The 22292-nt window shown below is 43.9% G+C and overlaps 2 protein-coding genes across 3 annotated transcripts; one reads left to right on the top strand and one right to left on the bottom strand.

Annotated features, from left to right (window-relative positions):
• Positions 1–10530: 10530 nt before the first annotated feature.
• Positions 10531–15883, top strand: LOC123131559 (protein disulfide isomerase-like 1-4). 2 transcript variants are annotated; one of them, XM_044551203.1, is made up of 12 exons: positions 10531–11197; positions 11278–11407; positions 12182–12347; positions 12461–12579; positions 12678–12758; positions 12927–13013; positions 13155–13229; positions 13744–13812; positions 13896–13976; positions 14058–14192; positions 15006–15062; positions 15323–15517. In XM_044551203.1, the coding sequence occupies exons 1-12, from the start codon at positions 10623–10625 to the stop codon at positions 15407–15409; spliced, it is 1662 nt and encodes a 553-aa protein (XP_044407138.1). In that variant the 5' UTR covers positions 10531–10622; the 3' UTR covers positions 15410–15517. The 2 variants fall into 2 exon arrangements, with proteins under 2 accessions (XP_044407138.1, XP_044407137.1); XM_044551202.1 differs by having other exon boundaries at positions 10533–11197; positions 15481–15883.
• A 1391-nt stretch (positions 15884–17274) lies between these two features.
• Positions 17275–21577, bottom strand: LOC123131558 (FAM10 family protein At4g22670). The gene is made up of 10 exons (XM_044551201.1): positions 21299–21577; positions 21037–21207; positions 20192–20279; positions 20023–20103; positions 19796–19860; positions 19458–19598; positions 19248–19364; positions 18814–19146; positions 18653–18710; positions 17275–17697 (listed from the first exon to the last, which is right to left on the bottom strand). Exons 1-10 carry the CDS (start codon positions 21452–21454, stop codon positions 17600–17602), a joined length of 1308 nt encoding a protein of 435 aa, XP_044407136.1. The 5' UTR covers positions 21455–21577; the 3' UTR covers positions 17275–17599.
• Positions 21578–22292: the final 715 nt, after the last annotated feature.

The following is a 22292-nucleotide window of genomic DNA, read 5'->3' as shown; positions in this document are numbered from 1 at the left end:
ATGCCGGGACGTAGGGGCCGCTGCAACACGTACTACCTTGTAACAAACCAAACAGAGTCCTCCAGAAAAATCTAGCGTCAAAGCCACCTTTTTGAGGGGGGGGGGGGGGGGTGGGAGGAACTTCTGATGTATTAGTACAATGAAAATCAGTAATAATAAAAGTTACATCCAAATCCTTAGACAACCTAGCGATGACTACAAGTATTGAAGCGAGCTGAATACACGCCACCGTCATCGCCGCTCCATTGCTAGAGTCGGGCATAACTTATTATAGTAGACAGTCATGCTAATTTTGAAAGATAACACATCGTAGGTATATAGTCGTGTGCACTCCAATCAATGCACGGAAGGCTAAGCTGGCAAGAAGACAAAATCGTGTGCCGATTGCAGGCATGACATCATGCTTATCTCAACAGGTGAATAAGTTGTCGATCCCTCGATTGATATATTTACTTGGAAACATGTATGTGCGTTGCAATAGAGAAAAACGGCATGCCCCTAATCCAACAAAAAAGACATGTTGCACCACCACTTTTTCCTAACCGCAAGACATGTTTTATTTTAATGCTCAAGGAAAGAAAAACAATCTCTCTAGCCCTCATCTGATAATCTACCATGTAGATATTTTAACATTATTACCCTCCGTTCCAAAACAGATGACCCAACTTTGTACTAACTTTCTAGTCATCTATTTTGGAATGGAGGGAGTACAACATAGGCTGGTCATCTATATCTATACCTACTAATAAAGGGATTAATGTTTCTGCCTATCCTTCCTAAAATTACCCTTGAAGTAGCCATAAATTACCCACTATGCCACCCATAAATTAAACGATTCGTATTTTTCCTTCACATGTTGTGTGCGCTTTAGTTCATTTAATAAAACCCCTCAAGTGTCATAAGAACTGAAGCAGTGCAATGGCTAGAGCCATAGTCTTACATAAGGCAGACCCGGGTTTGATTTTGTTTTCTCCCCGTTTTTATCCCTGTTTCTCTTCACAATAGATGTTGTTCGGCATAGGATCCAACTGTTCGCCCAAGCGCACTTAGCAGATGCGCTGCATGTGAGTGATCTTCTCTTACCCAAATCACCAGCAAAATCAGAATCAACAAAACCAACAAGTCCATCTCCAGTTTTCCCAAACTGTAAGTAAGCATTAGAAGTACCTCGCAGGTATCTGAAAATCCACTGAAGTGCTCTCCAATGCTCTTTTCCAGAATTAGCCATGTATCTACTGACAACACTGAATACATATGATAAATCCGGACGATAACAAACCATGGCATACATAAGTGAACCAACTGCACTCGAATAGGGAACTCTAGACATGTACTCAATATCCGCATCTGACTTAGGACATAAAACTGATGATAATTTGAAGTGTGCAGCTAACGAAGTACTCACCGGCTTGTCATTATGTATATTAAAACGACGAAGAACTTTATCAATATATCCCTTCTGACTGAGATACACTTTTCCAGATGGTCTATCTCTGGATATTTCCATGCCAAGTATTTTCTTTGCTGCACCCAAATCCTTCATCTCAAATTCATTACTCAATTGCTTCTTTAGTTCATTAATCTCTGACATACTCTTTGCAGCAATTAGCATATCATCAACATAAAGGAGCAAATAAATAGTTGAACCTTTGACAATTTTCAAATAAACACAACTATCATAGTTAGACCTTTTGAAACCTTGAGAGAGCATAAAGGTGTCAAATCTCTTGTACCACTGTCTCGGGGATTGCTTCAATCCATAAAGAGATTTCTTTAACTTACAGACAAACTTTTCTTTTCCAGGAATAACAAAACCTTCAGGTTGTTCCATATAAATATCCACTTCTAATTCTCCATGTAAGAATGCAGTTTTAACATCCAATTGTTCAAGCTCAAGATCATGCATGGCAACAATACTGAGTAAAGTGCGAATAGAGCTATGCTTCACAACAGGAGAAAAGACTTCATTATAGTCAATACCTGGAATCTGACTGTAACTTTTACCAACTAACCTTGCTTTATATCTTGTCTCATCATTAGGAGAAACACCTTCTTTCCTCTTGAAAACCCACTTGCAACGAATAGGTTTCTTCTCTCTAGGTAATCTTACTAAATCCCAAGTGTCATTCTTTTCAAGTGATTCCATCTCATCATGCATAGAGGTCATCCACTTATTACTATCACTAGAAATAATAGCCTCGGAATATGAAAAAGGCTCAGCGTTATCTTCAATTTCTTCTGCAATAGATAAAGCAAAAGAAACAATATTGCACTCTTCAATTAACCTGTCAGGTTTGTTAGTACCCCGCCTAACTCTGTCACGTGCAAGATTCCAACTGGGTGGAACAATAGGCTGATTTGGAGTGGGAGTGACATTATCATCATTAACGACGGGTTCATCATGTGCATCAACAATTTCATTACCAGATGTATCACCTGAATCAATAACATGCTCCACCTGAACAGTAGGCTCCTGAACAATAGGCTGTTGTTCACTCTCAACGGGAACATTAGTAGATGAAACATCATGTAACATAGAAGATTCATTAAAGATAACATTTCTGCTAATAACAACCTTCTGGGTTTCAGGATTCCATAATTTAAAACCTTTAATACCAGACTTATAACCAAGAAAGATGCACTTAACAGCCCTAGGCTCCAATTTTCCATTATCAACATGAGCATAAGCAGTGCAACCAAAAACTCTCAACTGTGAATAATCAGCAGGTGAACCAGACCATACTTCAATTGGAGTTTTCTTATTAAGAGCAATAGACGGTGAACGGTTAATGAGATAACAAGAAGTGGAAGCGGCCTCAGCCCAAAAACGCCTATGCAAACCTGCATTGGACAACATGCAACGGGCTCTGGAAATAATGGTCCTGTTCATACGCTCAGCAACACCGTTTTGTTGAGGAGTATAAGGAATGGTGTAATGTCTGACAATGCCTTCAGACTTGCAATAATTCTTAAATTGCTTAGAACAGAATTCCATACCATTATCAGTGCGAAGTATCTTTACCTTCTTTTCAGTTTGTCTTTCAATCATAATCTTCCACTCCTTAAATGCTGAGAATGCTTCATATTTATGCTTCAAGAAATAAGGCCAAATTTTTCTCGAATAATCATCAATAATAGTCAGCATGTAACTAGCACCACCTAGTGACTTCTTGCGAGATGGTCCCCATAAATCAGAATGCACATAATCAAAAATACCTTCGGTTGTATGAGTCGAAGTGTTGAACTTCACCCTCTTGTGCTTGCCGAAGATACAATGCTCACAAAATTTTAATTTACCAGGTTCATATCCATCAAGAAGACCTCTCTTATTTAACTCTGCCAAACCAAGTTCACTCATATGTCCAAGACGCATATGCCAAAGGTTAGCAGCATCACAATCAGAATTCTTACAAATAACTGAAGTAGCGTTACCTGAAACGGTAGAACCTCGAAGGTAATAAAGACCATTGGTCGAACTTAAATCACCTTTCATCACAATAAGGGAACCTTTGGTGACTTTCAAAACACTATCTCCACCTGAATACTTGTATCCCTTTGCATCAAGGGCACTCATAGAAATAAGATTTCTCTTCATCTTCGAAATATACCGAACATCTGTCAAAGTTCTGATTATGCCATCAAACATCTTGATTCGAATAGAACCTATGCCTTCAATCTTGCATGGTGAATTATCAAAACCCAAAACGGAACCAGCAGAAGTAGTGGAATCAAAAGTATTAAACCAATCTCTATGTGGACACATATGAAAAGTGCATGCAGTGTCAAGTACCCACTCATCATTGGTCTCACCACATCCAGCAATAACGACAAGAGCATCATCGGAACTATCATCACGAGCAACGTTAGCAAAATTTTCACCTTGTTTGTTACCTTTCCTCTTTTCCTTGTTCTGCAACTTGAAACACTCAGAGATGTCATGCCCGTCTCTTTTGCAATACCTGCAATACTTCTTGTCTCTGGATTGCGACCGGCCCCTGTAGCCGTTCTTACTTTTGCCTCTGTTTCCATTATTGGAGTTCTTCTCCTTTGTCCTGCCACGAACAGATAATCCCTCTGCTTGGGATGAACTTGAACCATCATGGGGCACCATTAATTTCATCTTCTCCTTAGAGTTCAAAGCTTCATAAACTTCATTAAGCGTGAGAGTATCACGACTGTATAATATGGTGTCTCGAAAATTGGTATAAGAACTTGGCAGTGAACAAAGTAACATTAGAGCATTATCTTCCTCTTCATACTTAACCTTCATTGCAGCTAGATCAGATATGATCTCTTTAAATTCTGAAATATGATTCAAAACATTACCTCCCTCGGGTAACCTGTGCAGGAATAATTTTTGCTTCAGATGCATCTTGCTGGTGAGATCTTTAGTCATGCAAATCCCTTCCAGCTTTAACCATAGAGCGGCGGCAGTTTTTTCGCTCAAAACTTCCTGCAAAATATTATTATGCAAATGGAGTTGAATTTGTGACAAAGCCTTACAATCAATTCTTTTCTCCTCAGCAGTCCAGTCCTCAATTCGGTTTTTCCCAAAACTATCTAGTGCTACATCATAGTCAGCCTGTGCCAACAACGCCCGCATCTTGACTTGCCATAGGATAAACCTTGTGTCACGATCCAACAGCGGAAGATCGTACTTCATGGATGCCATGAGTAGATAAAATCTGTGCACAAAGTAGTACAAGCTGGTAGAAAAAATTCTTAACAGAATTTAATATGCGGATCAAACTGAGCAAGGAACAGTAGCACCTGGTAGATTCGTAGTGGACGAAGCAAGGATCAGCCAACTAGTACTAGTACTCCTGTACTCCTGTAGCCTTCACGTGAGGTAGAGGGTGCTTGGATTCAAGGGACTATTTTTAGTCTGACTAAAAATAGTCTTTTTTAGAGGCTAAAGTTCCAAGCACCCCTGACTAAAGAGAGGCTAGGACTAGTCTTGAGGCTAAAAAATTTTAGTCATAGGAAACCTACTAAAATATGTATTAGCCCTCTCTCTCCTCATTTAATTCCTCTCCTTTAACACATGCGAGTTCTGGATTGGAGGATTTGGAGGATAATAAATGCTCAATAACTTGATTTTAGTCTCTTTAGTATTTGGATCCAAGCATGGGTGAGACTAGCAAGTTTTAGTCCCACTACTTTTAGTCATGGGACTAAAACGTATCCAAGCACCCTCGTAGTACTACTTGGCTCAGTTGAGACGAAGCAGCGATGACAAAGCAGTGGATCACTGTTGCCTTGATTTTCCTCGGGAGCAGCGGCGACTTCGGGTAGATTTGACGCGAAGCAGGAGAAAACAAATCGATCTCTTCACATGGACGTGGAGAAGTAGTACAATCGATTAGGCTGATCGTAATGGCAGTATCATAGCTAGTGTCATGCATGCCAACTAGACAATTTTGATGATGCGTCATAGCATTAAATGAAGAAAGAGAGGGTGTAGTATCATATCATGATACCGTATCATATTAAATGCTATGATATTTTGTGTCATGCATGGCAATAAATAAAATACTACATGATACTAATATATGATACTATGCATTAGGAAGGTAGTATCATATGCATGATACTAGTATATGATACTCCCCATTACAACCAGCCTTAATATAGCGTGAGTAGTACTAGCAGCAACAACGCGTAATCTCCTCGGTACTTGTTGCGCCTCGGCTGTTGGCTCTTCACGCGTGGACGCGTACGCACGCGACGGCAGCATACGGCGATTGCTTCAGATAGCGGTGGAAAAAAGAACACCTGTCGAACTCGGCTTGGCTCAGTGGAAATTGATCCGAGGACGGTTCGACGGATCGCCAGAAGACGCGTGCTGCGGCGCGCATGACAGAACCCTAATTCTCTCGTCCCAAAAAACTCGTATCTGAACCTCAGCTCTATGTACCACTTGTTAGATAATAACGAAAATAAACGAGACAGAGAGACACAAATTTTACGTGAAAACCCTTACGAGAGAAAACCATGGACGCACGAAGGCGCGATCACTATGAGAAGGAGTATTACAAGCACGAGACGACAGACCGTATGAGGTGCGACTACATGGGGTATATATGAGGGGCAATACATGAGAGTCCTTGGAGGACAAGTAAACGAGTTGTACTTGTACGCGTCGGTACCAACGCAGGCCCACACCGTATGTACTACGTCTAGTCCAATACGGTACTAGAATTTGAATCACAATTTAACAATCTCGATACATATGGTCGACCACATGTACGTATTACTGCATGATTCGTTGTCTATCTGGTGTGGTTTTTTTTTTTCAATTCCCTGACAGCTACCAGTGTTGTCTTTTTTCAGACTGATGAAGAGGAATCAGACTCGGAACAGACCAAACAGGAGTTACTAGCAGCCTCCTCTTTGGATCATACTACCAGTGTTGGTACGTCTGCTCAGGTAATCGACGACAACAACGAGGAGGAAGAAGAATCGGACTCTGATAAGACCGAACAAAAGGTGTGTATTTACTTCACTCCAATGAGGTTTCTTTCTCTTTCCGGTTCCTGTAATCGGCCCTCTTCATTCAAACTCCCTTCTTTCTTTTGCAGTCCGACCACGAAGATGAGAACCGTCCCGGACCTCACGTAACAGAAAGCAGCGATTACATCGCCGGCACATCTCCTCCGGTGCCCGCGCAGCGACAGGCATGGAGGCGGTGGGAGTGCTTCGCTTGCCTGAACTCAGGCAGCAGCAGTTCCCGCTGCACCTGCCACAGCAGGTTCAAAGCAATGTGGCGGTTCAGGGCAGGGGATGGGTCGTCAGGAAGCATAGGATGATAATGAGGCTGCTCAGCCCTGAGTGATAACGTTGCTGTGCTGAATGATCAGTTAAACTGCAGTACTGTTAACGTTGCTGTTGTTCCTGCTGGGTTTTGTAATAATAATAGGATATGGTCAGCCAGGTTTTTTGCCCCGTAGTCTGTGTCTATGCACAGCGGGTTTTCCTGGCTTTTTGCTAGAATCCTGTTTCCCAATTTCCTACTTCACTTTGTTAATACTTGTTGTTTTCTATAATGCTGAGTGCTGAAAAGTGGCATTTGTCCAATCCTATTTCCCATTTTCCTTGTTAAGGCTTCTTCGTCTTTATTAAAACTGCATGTTATTCCTGCTATTTGGTTTGTAATAATAGGACAAGTATGGTTCACCAGGTTTTTTGCCCCGTTGTCTGTGTCTATCGTCATAATCCAGGTTTGCATCGACAGCGAGTTTTCTTGGCTTTTTGCTAGAATCCTATGTTCCATTTTTCTACTCCACTCTGTTAAGAATTGTTGTTTCCATTGTGCCAAGTACTGAAAAGTATCCTAACATGATAGATGAACTTGTTGTTTCCATTCTCTATGATGCCGAGTAATGAAAAGTCATGCCCAGTCCTATTTTCCACTATCCTTTTCATTACTTTGTTAAGACTTCTTTTTCTTCCATATTTTTATAAGAAAGGAGAAAACTGTAGGAGAGGCTCTCTCCGACAGTATAAATACAGTGCGCAAGGACACCTCTTCTCTCGGACTCGGTTGTTAAGGCAAGTGGGAAATGCCAACATTGAATTCATGGTTCCATTCCATACAGCCAAGGTTCGTCCTACTGAAGCTGTTGAGCTGCACAATCCAGGCTCTACCTGCTCAGGTAAGGTACTACCATAATTAGGATGGATTCCTAATGTTGGCAAAGCAAAGAAAAATGAAGCAGGTCCAGAAACCTCACACCAATGCGTCGCAGCAAGCAAAATAAATGATGCAAGTCAAGATCCAAAACATATCTGCAGGACATAAGAGCTCACTTACGTATCGGATGGTGATGCCGACGCCGCGGGCGACGAGAGCTTCGCACGCTCGCACCCCCCGGCGACGGGGAGGGAGGAGGGAGAGGAGGAGGGGGGCCGGGGCGGCGCTAGGGTTGCGCCCCCCCCCCCCCCCCCCCCCCCCCCCCCCCCCCAAATGCCCGCGGGAGCGTCGTGGGAGGGGGGAGGTCCTACCCTGATAGTAGAGCATGTCAACCATCCATGTTCGTCTATCTATCTATATATTATTAGTTACTACTCCAAAGCAACTTGTGTTGCTATATATTAGTACCGTCTGTATAATTGTTGGTTGGGCTATTTTACCACGACTAATGGATTAACGTTGTTTTTATGAGAAATTGCTCTAGTGATTCGGCCCGAGTAGATTTACTCCTTGTAAAAAAAGAACTTGTTCTATGGAATGAAAGATTCATCAACCTATAAAAACAAATGGTGCCCGCAATTAATTGGCTCTGCCGTTGGCATTGGCGTTGTCTACCGGACAACCATGTCATTGGTCCTCCACGGCAAAGTGCAAGTGCAATTAAAACTTGGTTCATTTTGGATATGCTTATTTCCAAACTTACTAACCGCTAGGCCAGGCAAACACACAGCCGCACGAGCAAAAATCAAATCAAACAGAACACCAAAACATGGTGATAAAGGTTCTTGCATGCAAGTCACAAGAAGATTTTATTACTGGACATCATTGTCTATTGTTTGGCATGATGCTAGACTGCAACTCTAGTGACAAATGACGCAATGACAATGGCGGTAAAAAAAAGTGCCGGCGCATCTAGCTTTCCTGACATTGTCCCAGTGACGCGCAAACGAAATAGCATTTGAAATCCAGGCACAGTATGTCTAGGATAGGTGTATTCCTCTCCATGCAATACTCTGTAGACAACATACATTCGTTAGTAAAAGAACTCCGAATTAAAAGGGTTCAAAGAAATTCGTGCGGTTGAGTTGACAATATTCATGACAGCTTTTTCTACATACTCCGGTCGGAAGGAAAAAGGAAACACACACACACATAGAGGAACAGGGAGCTTGATTATGTACCAGCGCAGGCGGAATTTCCTAGCAGCACAAGCACCATGAGGCAAAGCAGAATAGTTTTGTCCCCCATAAGATACAGCAGAAACTTCTGCTTTGTCTCGTTTCTAGTATTTGGGCTTCCTAGTTCTCTCAAATAAGATAAAAAAGATAAAAAACATTTATAGACTTATAAAGAACATTTATTCCTAGTTCTCTCAAATAAGATAAAAAAGATCCCTGACCGCACTATGTCGTAAGCTCTATTTAATAGAATTAAACACGTGTTCATATATAGCAGTCCCGGCGACCATATCTTAGTCATGTATCTAAAAACAGTTCCTATTTGCCAGAGAAAACTTACGAGATGCTATGGATTTTGTGCTAATATCTATATCTAGATGAAGATACGGATGTTGTCTCTTTCGCCATTAAATGGGGTGCCGCATCAAACTTTAGATTAAGGTGGCCTGACTAACATATAATACACGGCGTACTAGCGTGTTTTGTCCATTTAATGTGGTTCTACCTGTCTATGGGGGATGCTCTAAATTAATTCATTTTTCACATTGAATGGTGAATATATGTGACATGAAGAATCAATCCTATTGAATACCCTATCACTTCGTTTGAATGTTGATATTCAAGCCTAGATATTGATATTGGCATTGGATATCCCGAATTCCGTTGTTTGGATGGACAAGGAATCGGTCCAAGGAATTGGGCTGAAATATTTGATGGCCCGCTCCGAAAGCCTGTGCCTCTATCCCCAAATTCGGAGGGGGAGAGCTCGATTTTCGCTGATATTCGGGAAGCAGCCCGCGACTTGCCACTCCGACCACTCCAGATAAGGAAGAGGCGCACTCGAGCGGGCGGGAGAGGAGGCGAGCACAGCGGCGACGCGGAGCTCCCGGCGGGTCCAGCATGTCAGACCCCGTCCGCCGCCTCCTTCTTCCCTTTTCTCTCCGGCGGATCCCTTGCTCCCCCGCGTGTGGCCACGTCCCCGTTCCTCCTTCCCTTCGACCCCGCACACCCATCTTCATGCGCGCTCGCCGCCCCTTTGGCCGCCGCCTACCCCATCCGGTCCGATTTGTCTGGATCAACTCATCCGCTAAAACCAACCTCGACGCAAACTTAGAAGCATGGACTAGTCGATTCGCCGAATGTTCATCAAACGGTTTTAAAAAAAATCATGACCTGTTTTTTTAAGGGTGTAACCTTTTTTTTCAGTTCATCCATTGTCATCGGCGTTGGTTGGGCCTGCCTGGCCCATTAGCAGGAGGGGTCGTTGGGCCCTCACGCGCCCCACACCGTGGCCACTCACTCACTCACACACTCCTCAGCGAACCAACCTCTGGTTGAGATGGTTAGGTGGACAGTGGTATCTCCAACCCACCAGGATTCAAATCCTGGTGCTCGCATTTATCCTGGATTTATTTCAAGAATTCCGGCGATACGCTTTTAGTGGGAGTAGACGTTCCCGTCGACTACGAGGCGCCTACGATGACTTCGTAAAATCTTAAGATGATATGGCAGGTCAGTCTCTCGGAGGTGCTCATAGGGGTAGAGTGTGCGTGTGTGCGTTCATAAGGGTGAGTGTATGCACGTGTATATGAGCGCGTATGTGTGTACTCATGCTTAAAAAAAAACTCACACGCTCCTCATGTGGTGGACTCTCTCCTCAAAAATTGAGTCTTTGCAAGTCCAGCCGGCGGATCCAAGTTCCACTCCCCACTTCCCCCAACGCTCCCACGCTGCTCGCCGGCCGGCCGGCCATGGCGGCGATGCCGACGCCCCGATCCCTCCTGCTGCTCCTCCTCCTCGCCACCCCCTTCCTCCTGCTCCCCCTCGCCGCCGCCGCCGCCTCAGTCCCCACCTCCAACCCGGACATCGACCTCGAATACCTCATCAAGAACGCCGGCCTCGACGACGCCACCCCCAACGACCCCGAGGACGGCGCTCCGGACTTCCCCGACCTCGACGCCGACTACGAAGACGAGGACCTCTTCGGCGACGACGACGGGCCGGAGGAGGACTCCTCCCACCCCTCGGCGGCCGACGAGGCCCACGTGCTCCTCCTCACCGCCGCCAACTTCACCGCCGTCCTCGCGGCCCGCCGCCACGTGATGGTCGAGTTCTACGCGCCCTGGTGCGGCCACTGCCGCGCGCTGGCCCCCCACTACGCCGCCGCCGCCGCCGCCCTCGCCGAGCAGGGCGTCGACGTGGCGCTGGCCAAGGTGGACGCTACCGAGGAGCACGACCTGGCGCAGGCGCACGACGTGCAGGGCTACCCCACCCTCCTCTTCTTCATCGACGGCGTGCCCAGGGACTACTCCGGCGAGAGGACCAAGTGAGCAATTTCTGCAGATCCCCAATTCCCTCCCTGCTCCGGCTCCGCAGCTGCTGCTAAGAATTTTTGCTTTGCTGCAGGGACGCCATTGTCGCTTGGATCAGCAAGAAGCTGGGCCCTGCGGTGCAGAACCTCACCGCCGTCGACGACGCCGAGAAGGTCGTCACCGGCGACGACGTGGCCGTGCTCGCCTTCCTCGACCACCTCTCGGTACGCAATGCGCCTTCTCCAGTGGCAGCAAAGTCAACCAAACCCAAAATTTCTTCAATTCCAAACCATGTTACCCAGATTGACCCAAGAATACAGTTGTTGAATCACAGCCAAACAGCTCATGTGGCCATCCATGTTACCCCAAATTAGTTCACCACAAATACAATGCACCTGTTCTTCTCAGTTCCCTGAATATTCTGATGACTCACTGGATGAAATGTCAACCTGCATGTTCTGTTACCATGTGCTCAGAACAAATCTGAGTTCAACTCGTATGTTTAGCTATCGGTACGCACTCATGTGGCCATGTTTGTTACCCCAAATTTAGTTGACCACAAATACAATGCACCTGTATTTCTGAATGCCCTTGTTCTTTTGCTTGCTCACTACTATGTACTAGTAGTAGATAAAATGTCAACCTACATGTTCTGTTACCATGTGCTGAGAACGGCTCCCGGATGCGCTCATATGTTTAGCTATCGGACACTTGCATATAACATTGTGATAAAATCCTTAATTACTCTATCATTGAATGTTTTAGGGTGCTCATAGTGATGAGCTTGCTGCTGCTTCATGATCCAAAATTACATTTCGTCTGTTCCATGATTCCTTTGCTCACTACTAGATAAAATGTCAACCTGCATGATCTGTTACCATGTACTGAAAACAAATCCGAGATGCGCTTGTATTTTTGGCTATTCTAATTCTGCGCTGCATATATATATACACTATGGTGATAAATCATTAAATTACTCTTGTCATCAAATTATATAGGGTGCTCACAGTGATGAGCTTGCTGCTGCTTCAAGGCTGGAAGATACCATCAGCTTTTATCAGACCACCAGCCCCGATGTAGCCAAGCTTTTCCACATTGACCCGGAAGCAAAGCGCCCGTCAGTAGTCCTGCTCAAGAAAGAGGAGGAGAAGCTGACCGTATTTGGTATCTTCACCTCCGAGTTGCTTTGGCTTTCAGCGCCAGCCTTTCCTTTCCATTTCTTTACACGTTTTGGTTTGACCGTTAAATTGGATAATAATGTACCGTGTGCCATGCAGATGGCGAGTTCAGAGCGTCTGCGATTGCCGAGTTTGTGTCGGCCAACAAAATCCCATTGATCACCACCCTCACACAGGAGACCGCCCCTGCGATTTTCGATAATCCAATCAAGAAGCAAGTATGCCATGCTGTCTGCCATGGGGTTTTATTTTCATCATACTGTCGACCCATGTATTACTCCTTCGCTGACCTGCTGTCTTCTAATTTTGAAATTAGATTCTGCTATTTGCTGTTGCGAAGGAGTCCTCAAAATTTCTGCCCATCATTAAGGAAACAGCAAAATCATTCAAGGGGAAGGTATTTTTTTCCTGTTGATCGGACCAGTGTTTCATGAACTTTTTCCTCTGTCATGTTCCACGTTTTATACTCAAATCCAAGCCATCACTTATTTCCTTTCTAATAACTTGTGTGTTTGCTGAGGTGGAGTCTCACTAAGCACTGATGTGGCCTGTGTCTCAAATGCAGCTTTTATTTGTCTTTGTGGAGCGTGACAATGAGGAAGTTGGTGAACCTGTTGCCAATTACTTTGGAATTACTGGACAAGAGACCACGGTAATGGCTCTTAATTTTGTTGCCATGTTTATCTATCTGTTGATTTATTGTACAGAAGAACTATAGAATGCAATAATTTGACTTTGATTTTAATTTGTCTGCTCTTTCTGTTTTGTACATCCTGATTTGATTACTTTGCAGGTTCTTGCTTACACTGGGAATGAAGACGCTAAGAAGTTTTTCTTCAGTGGTGAAATATCACTGGACACCATGAAGGTAATTGCTTAAAATATTTTTTGCAAATTCAGTACTCCCTCCGTCTGGAAATACTTGTCCTAGAAATGGTTGTATCTAGACTTATTTTAGTTATAGATACATCCATTTTATCTGTTTCTAGGACAAGTATTTTCGGACGGAGGGAGTACCAGATTGGAAGTAAAATCATAAGAATGTGGTCAACAGTTGCAAGAGAATATAGTATGTTAGCAATATATAAGCTGACGAACGTGTTTTTGCTTTTCGTTATTTGATGATTTATGCTGTTCTTTTTTATACCGCGGTATATTTCTGCTTATATCGTGCTATATGTTGCTTCAGAAACTTTCATGTCCATGTATATTTTCTCATCTTTCGCCAAACTAGCACTTGTCTCATCATTGCCGATTCATCATTGCTGAATGCTGATGTTGAGGCTCTGCTAATGTTATTGGGTAGGATGGTATCAAGTACCATTGTTCAAGAAAGTACAGTGTTCCTTATAAAAATCTTTCTACTTCTTGTTAATACCCAGGAATTTGCTCAAGATTTCCTGGAGGACAAGCTCACACCATCCTACAAGTCTGACCCAGTACCTGAATCTGTGAGTGGAGAAGAATTATCTGATATCTCTTTTCCCTGTCATTATTTACACGACAATGAGGCATTCTTTGTGTTCCCGTGCAGAATGATGAGGATGTCAAAGTTGTTGTTGGCAAGAGTCTAGATCAAATAGTTCTGGATGAATCAAAAGATGTCCTTTTGGAGGTATGTTCAGTTCTTGCCAGGTAGTATTTGAGAAGATAAAAAATGTGTGTTGTCCATAACGCCGTGCCATTTTGGACGCAGGTATATGCACCATGGTGTGGGCATTGTCAGTCACTGGAGCCTATCTACAACAAGCTGGCCAAGTATCTCCGTGGCATCGACTCCCTTGTAATAGCCAAAATGGACGGCACAAACAATGAGCATCCTCGTGCCAAGGTCTGTGTCGCTATCTTTTGACTTCTTCAAACTGGATATTACTTGCTAGACTAGTCTGAGTGCCGGGCCATCAACAGTCATAGAACCTCTACATACATTTTATATGAAACAATACTAGTTATAAAACGTGTAGAAGTTATTTCAACACTTTCCTCACTTGAATGTGCAGTTGTACTTGTTTATGGTGCACAGAAAGTATAGGTCCATTATCTGTCTGCTGCCATCTTACTCCCTCCGTCCCAAAATAAGTGTCGCTGACTTAGCACAACTTTGGTGTCAGCGACACTTATTTTGCGACGGAGGGAGTATCAGTATATGATAAATATATTTATTCTGCACCTATTTATCCATACGCTACAGTGTCATGGTACAGTTTGTCTAACGGGCTAAAGAGGTCGTATGGCTATTGTCAGATTTGAATCACATGCTGTTAGGAGTTAGAGACAGGTTAATTTGGGAAATAGGTCGTATTTGGCAAGACAGATTTGGCTAGGAAGATAGAGACAAGAGCTCGAGTCTTATGGGACAAGTTGAGTTGAGCCTCAGAAACGAACACTGTCGCCAGGTTTGTTGAAGGATGGCGCCATGTCCCCCGGTTATCTCGCTATAGTTGGAGGCCCATAACATCTTGAAATAGTGCAACAGTATTTTTGATGCATATATAGTATTAAATGGCGCATGGGGAAGCTCGCGCTCTTCTATTTTTGGTGTGGCACTATGATTATGACTGTTACATTTTGAAGCTGCCTTTCATTTAGCTCTGTTTTCCTTTTAATTATCTTTCCTGACTTGACACTTTGCTTCCTGTTACAGCCTGATGGATTCCCCACAATACTCTTCTATCCAGCTGGGAAGAAAAGCTTTGAGCCTGTAAGTGCTTACATATGTGATGTTTCACTTCTTGCTTTGCAACACATCTCTCTTACTACGATTTTGCGATTTGTCTTTCAGTTGGTAGCAATCGCGTTAACCTCGCCCCTCTCCTTAATAGGGCTTCTCAGCACAGCTATCGTTATGCTTTGCTAGAGCTGTCTCTAGACTCCTTAAACTCAGCTAAAACATCCATGTGATTTAGCTGCTGATTTGTGCATGCTTATATCCCTGCAAATTTTGTGTATATGCCTTTGTAGGTGCTTTACGATTGGTCATGCCCTGTGATTTTGGGTAATGGTGGTAGATTCAGTGGACAGCTAGCTAAACTCATGGGTGGAGCTTGAATGGTGCTATGGGATTTTAGTCAACTGGTAACCTGATATACTAACTCAATTTGCTGGCTGAACTCTTGTAGATAACTTTTGAGGGGGACCGGACGGTGGTGGAGATGTACAAGTTCCTCAAGAAGCATGCCGCCATCCCATTCAAGCTGAAGCGCCCGGACTCGTCAGCGGCACAGACCGATGACTCAAGCTCGACGGCCGAGGGCGAGAAGAGCTCCGGTTCGAACCCGAAGGACGAGTTGTAGGGGGATTACTTACGCCATTGACAACAAGTACGCGGTGCTGCTGTCAAAAGCAGGAGGTGGAGAACAAATAGCTAGGTATCAACTCGGGCCGCTGGAAGTGTATGTTGTGAATACGAATATTAGAATAGAATCCATTAGAAGCAAGAAGTCCTTTGCTTACATCTTGTTCCGTATCTTCAAACTAGATATATTCATACTCAAAATCTGAGAGAACCAAGGGTAGCCCACAGGTAGCTGGCTACATACATACAGTAAGAAAGTACGCCCCCCTGTAAACGTCTTGTAAAAGTTTACAGAGGGAGACGTGGAGTTTCTACACCCAGGAGCACAAATGCTCCTGGTGTGAACAGTAAAATCAAAAAAAAATCTGAAATTTATTTGGGACATACTTCCACAAATGTTTGTGGTGCATGCAAAATTTCATCACAAAATCACATTGGTGGAAGGCATGGTAAAAAAAACAAAATCGATGCTCTGAAAATGTTACTTACAAAAACATTTTTGAGCTTTGATTTTGCATTTTTTGGCACGATTTCTGCCAATGTGATTTCACGATGATTTTTTGCGTGCACGACAAACATTTGTGGAAGTATGTCACAGAAAAATCAGATTTTTTTTGAATTTTCTAGATTTTACTATTCATGCCAGCATTTGTTCCTGGGTATAGAAAGGCACTTTGGCCAAAGCACGGCAAGATAGAGTGGAGTTAAGGATGCGGAAGAATATGCGCGACAATCAGCGCATACAAATATGCACTGAAAAACTATGGTTCACCATACACTAAAAAAAGTTTAGTTTGTTAAAGGAAATGTTCATCATATATTAAAAATAGTTCATCCTACAATAAAAAGTTCAATTTGTATAAACAAAATGATTCAAATGTTCAAACATGTTTCCATTTAAAAAAATTGTTCATAAGTTCAAAAATGTTCATGCTTTCAAAAAATGTTTGGGAGTTTCAAAAATATTCTTCCATTTCCAAAATTTGTTCGTGTTTTTGGGAAAGTGTTTTTCAGCAAATTTTCAGAATTTTAAAAAATCTTTTACTTTTTAAAATAATCCAGAATTTCAAAAAGGGCTCACGTTTTCAAAAACAGTGGGTCATAAAAATATGTGCAACACAAATATTGGTTCGCACTTTCAAAATTATTCACAATTTTTCAATAAATGTTAAAAAATGTTTCAGATCTGACGCTGGTGTTAAACATTCGCGTGTATCATTTGCCACCAACAGCCGATACTTCTATTGGCAGTAAGGACGGGCCGTAAAATATTTTTACGTCCTTGTCAAAGAAATAGGGCTCAACTATCAAAAAAATTGTTTGGTTTTCTTATAATGTTCAAAAAAATAACAAATTAAGCTCAAGTATTTCAAAAAATGCTCACATGTACTGAAATGCTTGAAACAATTTTTGTGTTTTTAAAAATTGTTATCAAATGCTAATCATCTCTAAATAACTGTGAAACACGTACTGGACTAGGGAAAAAGAAACAAACAAGTAACAGGCACAGAACCAATTCAACTAGCGACACTACTTCAGCAAACAGAACAAGTAACAAATGCAAAGCACAGCAAAAATCAGAATGCAAATAAGAATCAGGCAACACAAATCGCAGGCATAAATAAAAGGCATTCATCAGCTGTAAAGTCTTCTCTGCCAAATATATAAACAGGGAACTGTCGCATCATCTCGGTAAAACCCTCAAGCATCCGCAGACTGTCAGCCACCGCAGGTTCGCTACCACTACTTACTACCAACATGTAATAAAAAGCCAGGCATGACATATCCCACATCCAACAAGCGTCTCTGCGCACTAGTATCGCCAACCGACAACACACGCATGTTTCTCGATGCCAAAAAGACACTGCCAACACTTAACCAGAGTTTTTTGTCCTGCTGATGATCGCAAAACCATCGGTCACGAGGGCGGGCTCAGGGGGCGTTCACCGGTTCCCGTTCATCTTGGCCATCATCTTGGCTATGATGGGCCCCACCTTCGGGTTCGCCTGGTGCTTGGTCAAGTTGGCAGGGTTGCTCATCACTGCACCAAACAGAGGGTCAGGTCACTGCAAAGGAAGTATCGAACAAGAACAACATAGGCTAAAGCAGCTAAAGAAAACAACCCTAAAGCAGCAGGCATATAAGCAGAGATTACAGTTCTTGTGAGCATTATATCCAAGTTTAGATATTACAATTTGTATAAGCCTTATATCCAAGTTTAAGAATACGCAAGGTTCAAAGATTTAGTGTAGCTCATATAAAATGGTACCTCCCATCTAAATATTTGAGCCATGCAATACTACCCTGACGAGTAAGAAAGTACAGGACCAGAACAATGTAGCCTACAGCAGTTCTCACACACAACCCTAAAGCAGCAAATACATCGTGATACAAGCAAACGGTTATGTCCTAACAATTAGAACTTTCACTAGACATGGATGCATACAAGGAATGTTGATACCATGAGTACTAACCTGAACTATTAGAATATATCTACTAATCTAGTAGTATAAGAATAAAGATATCGTCAAACGCATCACATAAAGTGGCCTCTAGTGATAAAAAATTATCTGCCGCACCAGATTTCAGGATTGAGCATACATCACTAGCATGCTTGCATGTTCAGAATATTCAATCAAACTAATCCGCACCTTGCATAACTCACCAAATATGCCCACTGTACTCCAAAAACAGACTAAATACTCCCTCCGTTCGGAAATACTTGTCGACAAAATGAACAAAAAGGGATGTATCTAGATGTATATTAGTTCTAGATACATCCCTTTTTATCTATTTTGATGACAAGTATTTTCGGACGGAGGGAGTACTATGCAAAGAAATATGTTGCACTTATGACCACTGCTATTATTAAGAGAAATTTATATTCAATCAGCTGTTTTCCAGCACCAGGACTTGACCAGGAAGATCAACTACAACAGGCAACTGTACTATAAAGTAAATGGGGATTAGAGAACTATTTGAGTAGAAAACTGTACCATCTTGAAGGGCCGCCATAACCTCTGGGTCACCAAATGCTGCCATCAGGTCAGGGTCCTGTTTCAAAGAGAAGAAAGAAGAACATTGTGTAAAACAGGTTTCTCCAGTATCAAGAGTTATGGTTACAAGGAAGACAGGCAGACACTGGGCAAGCACTTACATTCAAGATGTCACCCATATCAACATTCCCAGGAGCACCTCCAGCTCCAGGCATACCACCTCCCATTCCTCTGCCACCGCCCATTCCAGGCATACCACCTCCCATTCCTGCGGGCATACCGCCCCCCATTCCTGCGGGCATACCTCCACCCATTCCTGCGGGCATACCTCCACCCATTCCTCCAGGGAAACCACCCCCCATTCCTCCGGGGAAGCCACCAGGCATTCCACCCATGCCTCCTGGGAATGGGAAGCCACCGGGCATTCCACCAGGCATGCCTCCTGAAGAGCGGCTTGATGATTGCTCCTTCCTCTTGGCCTTCTCATAAGCAGCCTGTCAAAAACACAAGCCATTGAGCTTCAGTATGAATCCTAAACAGTATCCCTGGAAAGCTCCTACCACAAGTGGAAAAACTAGTATGATGATGAACCCACCTGTGCCTCGGCACGGCGACGAAGCCTGTCACGCTCAGCTTTCTTCTCCGCCCTCTCTTTCCTCAGCCTGTCATACTTCCTGCGATGCTCCACTATCTTGTGTGCATTAGGCTCCACCTGCAAGGTCACCAGCATCAGTATCATTGATATGAGCATATGCGTTGTGTCCAAACATATAGATAGGACATAGTTGATGCAACAACATCCCACCTTCTTGAGCACAGCATTGATCTCATCATCATAGTCAATGTTTGACGCGGCATGCAGATCACGAGCAGCTTCCTCCCACTTGCCAAGCATAGCATTAGCCATTCCACGGGTCTTGTAGCCCTTTGCGGAGTCTGGGTTGATCTGAAAGAAATACATAACAGAAGGACGGGTAATATCAGATAAAAGAGCATCATGCCCTGTTTGCAATCAACATAAATGCTGTATACTTAACCCATCCCTTTACACTCCAGAAACCTCTGCATCTAGACCGCATGTATGGTGCATGAGACAGAACAGGGCAGTAAAATAAAGGGACAGAAAGGGAACAGAATCATCACCTCTAGAGCAGCATTCGCATCACGGATGGCAGCAGCAGGCTTCTTCATTTTGATAAACACAGATGCTGCACAAAACACAAGGATTCCACAACCCAGTCAGGTGCTGCTAGTTACATGGGCAGCAAGTAAATGAAGTTTTGCTGACAGTGGATTCAACCGACATAAGGAATGTTTCTGTAGAGCAACAAGAGGAGAGAATGCATGAGCGGCAGTCACATCATTTATACCTCTGGTACCGTACATGATTGCCGAGGTTGGATTCAGCAGTATAGCCTTGGTGAGGTGCTCAATGGCCTCTTCCAGTTTCCCTGACAAATTATAGTAGCACAGAGCAACAGATTAGAGAGTGTTCTACCTTCTGACATAGGCAAACAACAAGTCAAGAGTGTGTACTACCTTCTGACATTGCTTCCATTGCCTGGCCCTTTGCTTCCTGGGAGGCGTCACGGCTCTCCTCGGTCACCTCGACGGAAGAGTCTCCCATCTGTCAAACAAAAATCAGCGCATCGGTCAAGGGATGTGCTAAGAGCAGAGAGACAGCTGTATTGAAGAAGTGATCGCGCACTAGAAGAAGCTACTACATTATGCAGAACTGGACTAGAACAGGGCAGTGAAGCTCGACAAATTGTGAAGAAGAAGAAGAAGAAGAAAAAGGAGCTTCTTTGGTAATAGTAAAGCTAGACTAGAACAGGGCAGTGGAGTGTGATTAAAAAATTATAGTACAAGAAAGCATCACAATCCTGGGTTGTCAAAATAGAGCACTGTGGCAGAAGAAAGCAGCATGATCCCGGGTTGTCAGGTAGCAACGGTCTAGAGCAAGGCAGCGAATTTGACATGGAAAGTTGCCAGAGGATTAAAGAAGCGTACGAACATGGTTAAGAACAACTAGACTAGAACAGCGACAGGGCAGTGAAGATTGACGAACTATTTGAAGAGAAAAAGAGCATCCTTGGTTGTAAGGTAATGATGAAAGATCTAGCAACTTGAGTGTAACTAATTATGGAAGAAAACAGCATAATCCTGGGCTGTAAGATGACTACAATCTAGCCATCTAGTGCAAGGCAGCAGGATTTCGCCAGAGGAAGTTGTCACATTTCCTGAAGCCGGTCAGTCTACTGTGATCCCGCGGCGGGGCCAAGAACAGGAGCAGTAACTAGTGCTTGCTGTGATGCGAGTTGACCGCGAATCTGGACTAGCAGAGCAGAACGAAGCAGAGGATGGGGGTGAACAGAACAGGGGACCTTCTGGGGCGCGTCGTCGTGGTCGGGGTGGACGACGCCGTCGTCGTCGAGCTCGAGGTCGGACTCGACGATCTCCTCGTCGAGCTCGTCGGGCTCGGGGGTGGGGTCGCGCATGTCCTGGTCGTCCTCCTCGTCGTCGTCGTCGTCGTCGATGTCGTCCATGGACCTCGCCTGCCGGTCCAAATCCAACCCAGTAATCAGATCGGACAAACAAGGAAAGGGAACAGAGGATCGGGGCCGGGGAAGGGGCGGAAGATCGGACCTTGGGCGCGGGCTTGGCGGCGGCGGCGGGGAGGGTGGCGCCGAGGGAGGCGAGGTAGTCGCGGAAGAAGGCGAGGGCCGGGTCGGCGAGGAGCGCCGGGTCCTTGTTGCACGCCTCCACGAAGGAGCGCAGCTCGCCCAGCTTGGACGGATCCATGGCCTCTCTGGAGGTCTCGCTAGGGTTAGGGTTTCTCCTCCCTCCCTTCCTTCCTCCTTGGGGCTCCCTGGGTTGGGTGCAAGTGGGGAAGTGGGGAATGGGTCTTATCACACGGAGAGGAGAGGATATGGACCGACATCCATATCTTCTACTATTAAAGGAGGATCCAACGTCGTGATGGTTCGACCAACCGTACTTGAGTAATGGTGCAGCTTAAATGTTTGAAGGAAGACTTGGTTTGATGCCTCTACGCTAGCTGAATATATTTTTAATCCTGCTACCGAATAATTACATCATACTTGGAGAATAATTACATCCTACTTGGAGGTAGCAGGGACGTGTCATATGTTTTTGGGATCCAGGTAATGTTTAGCTTACCTGCTAGACCACATTACTTCCAAAATATTTACCTACCATGACACGAAAATCTATTGGATCTAGCACTGCATTGTAGACTCAACATATCTAGCTCAGACCCATCATCCTCTCATTCCGTGTTATGTATGCTTTTCTTTTTTTTTTTGAAAGAAAGGGGGAATTATCTCAGACTCAACATATCTAGCTCAGACCCATCTTTATAGAATGAAGCAGAATTATGTATGCTTTTCTTTTGAAGTTTTCATCAACCTCGCTTTCTTTATTCAGATCAAGATGGTTGTATATACATCCAAATTCAGACCACACAGTGCCTTACAAGGTGGGAATCAGCAGGGCAAGGGAAGAATCCTGGGAGGTAATTTTGATTATCCCATAATGGGGACCATGATAGATGTTGGCTAACTGTGTTTTGAAGAATATCAGTTTCCTCTTCTCTTGGTGTTTTTGGATTTGCCTCAGT

The sequence above is a fragment of the Triticum aestivum genome, chromosome 6A, assembly GCF_018294505.1.
Source record: "Triticum aestivum cultivar Chinese Spring chromosome 6A, IWGSC CS RefSeq v2.1, whole genome shotgun sequence".
NCBI classification, from domain to species: domain Eukaryota; kingdom Viridiplantae; phylum Streptophyta; class Magnoliopsida; order Poales; family Poaceae; genus Triticum; species Triticum aestivum.
The sequence above is the reverse complement of the archived record's forward strand: the minus strand, read 5'-3'. Positions and strand labels throughout refer to the sequence as shown.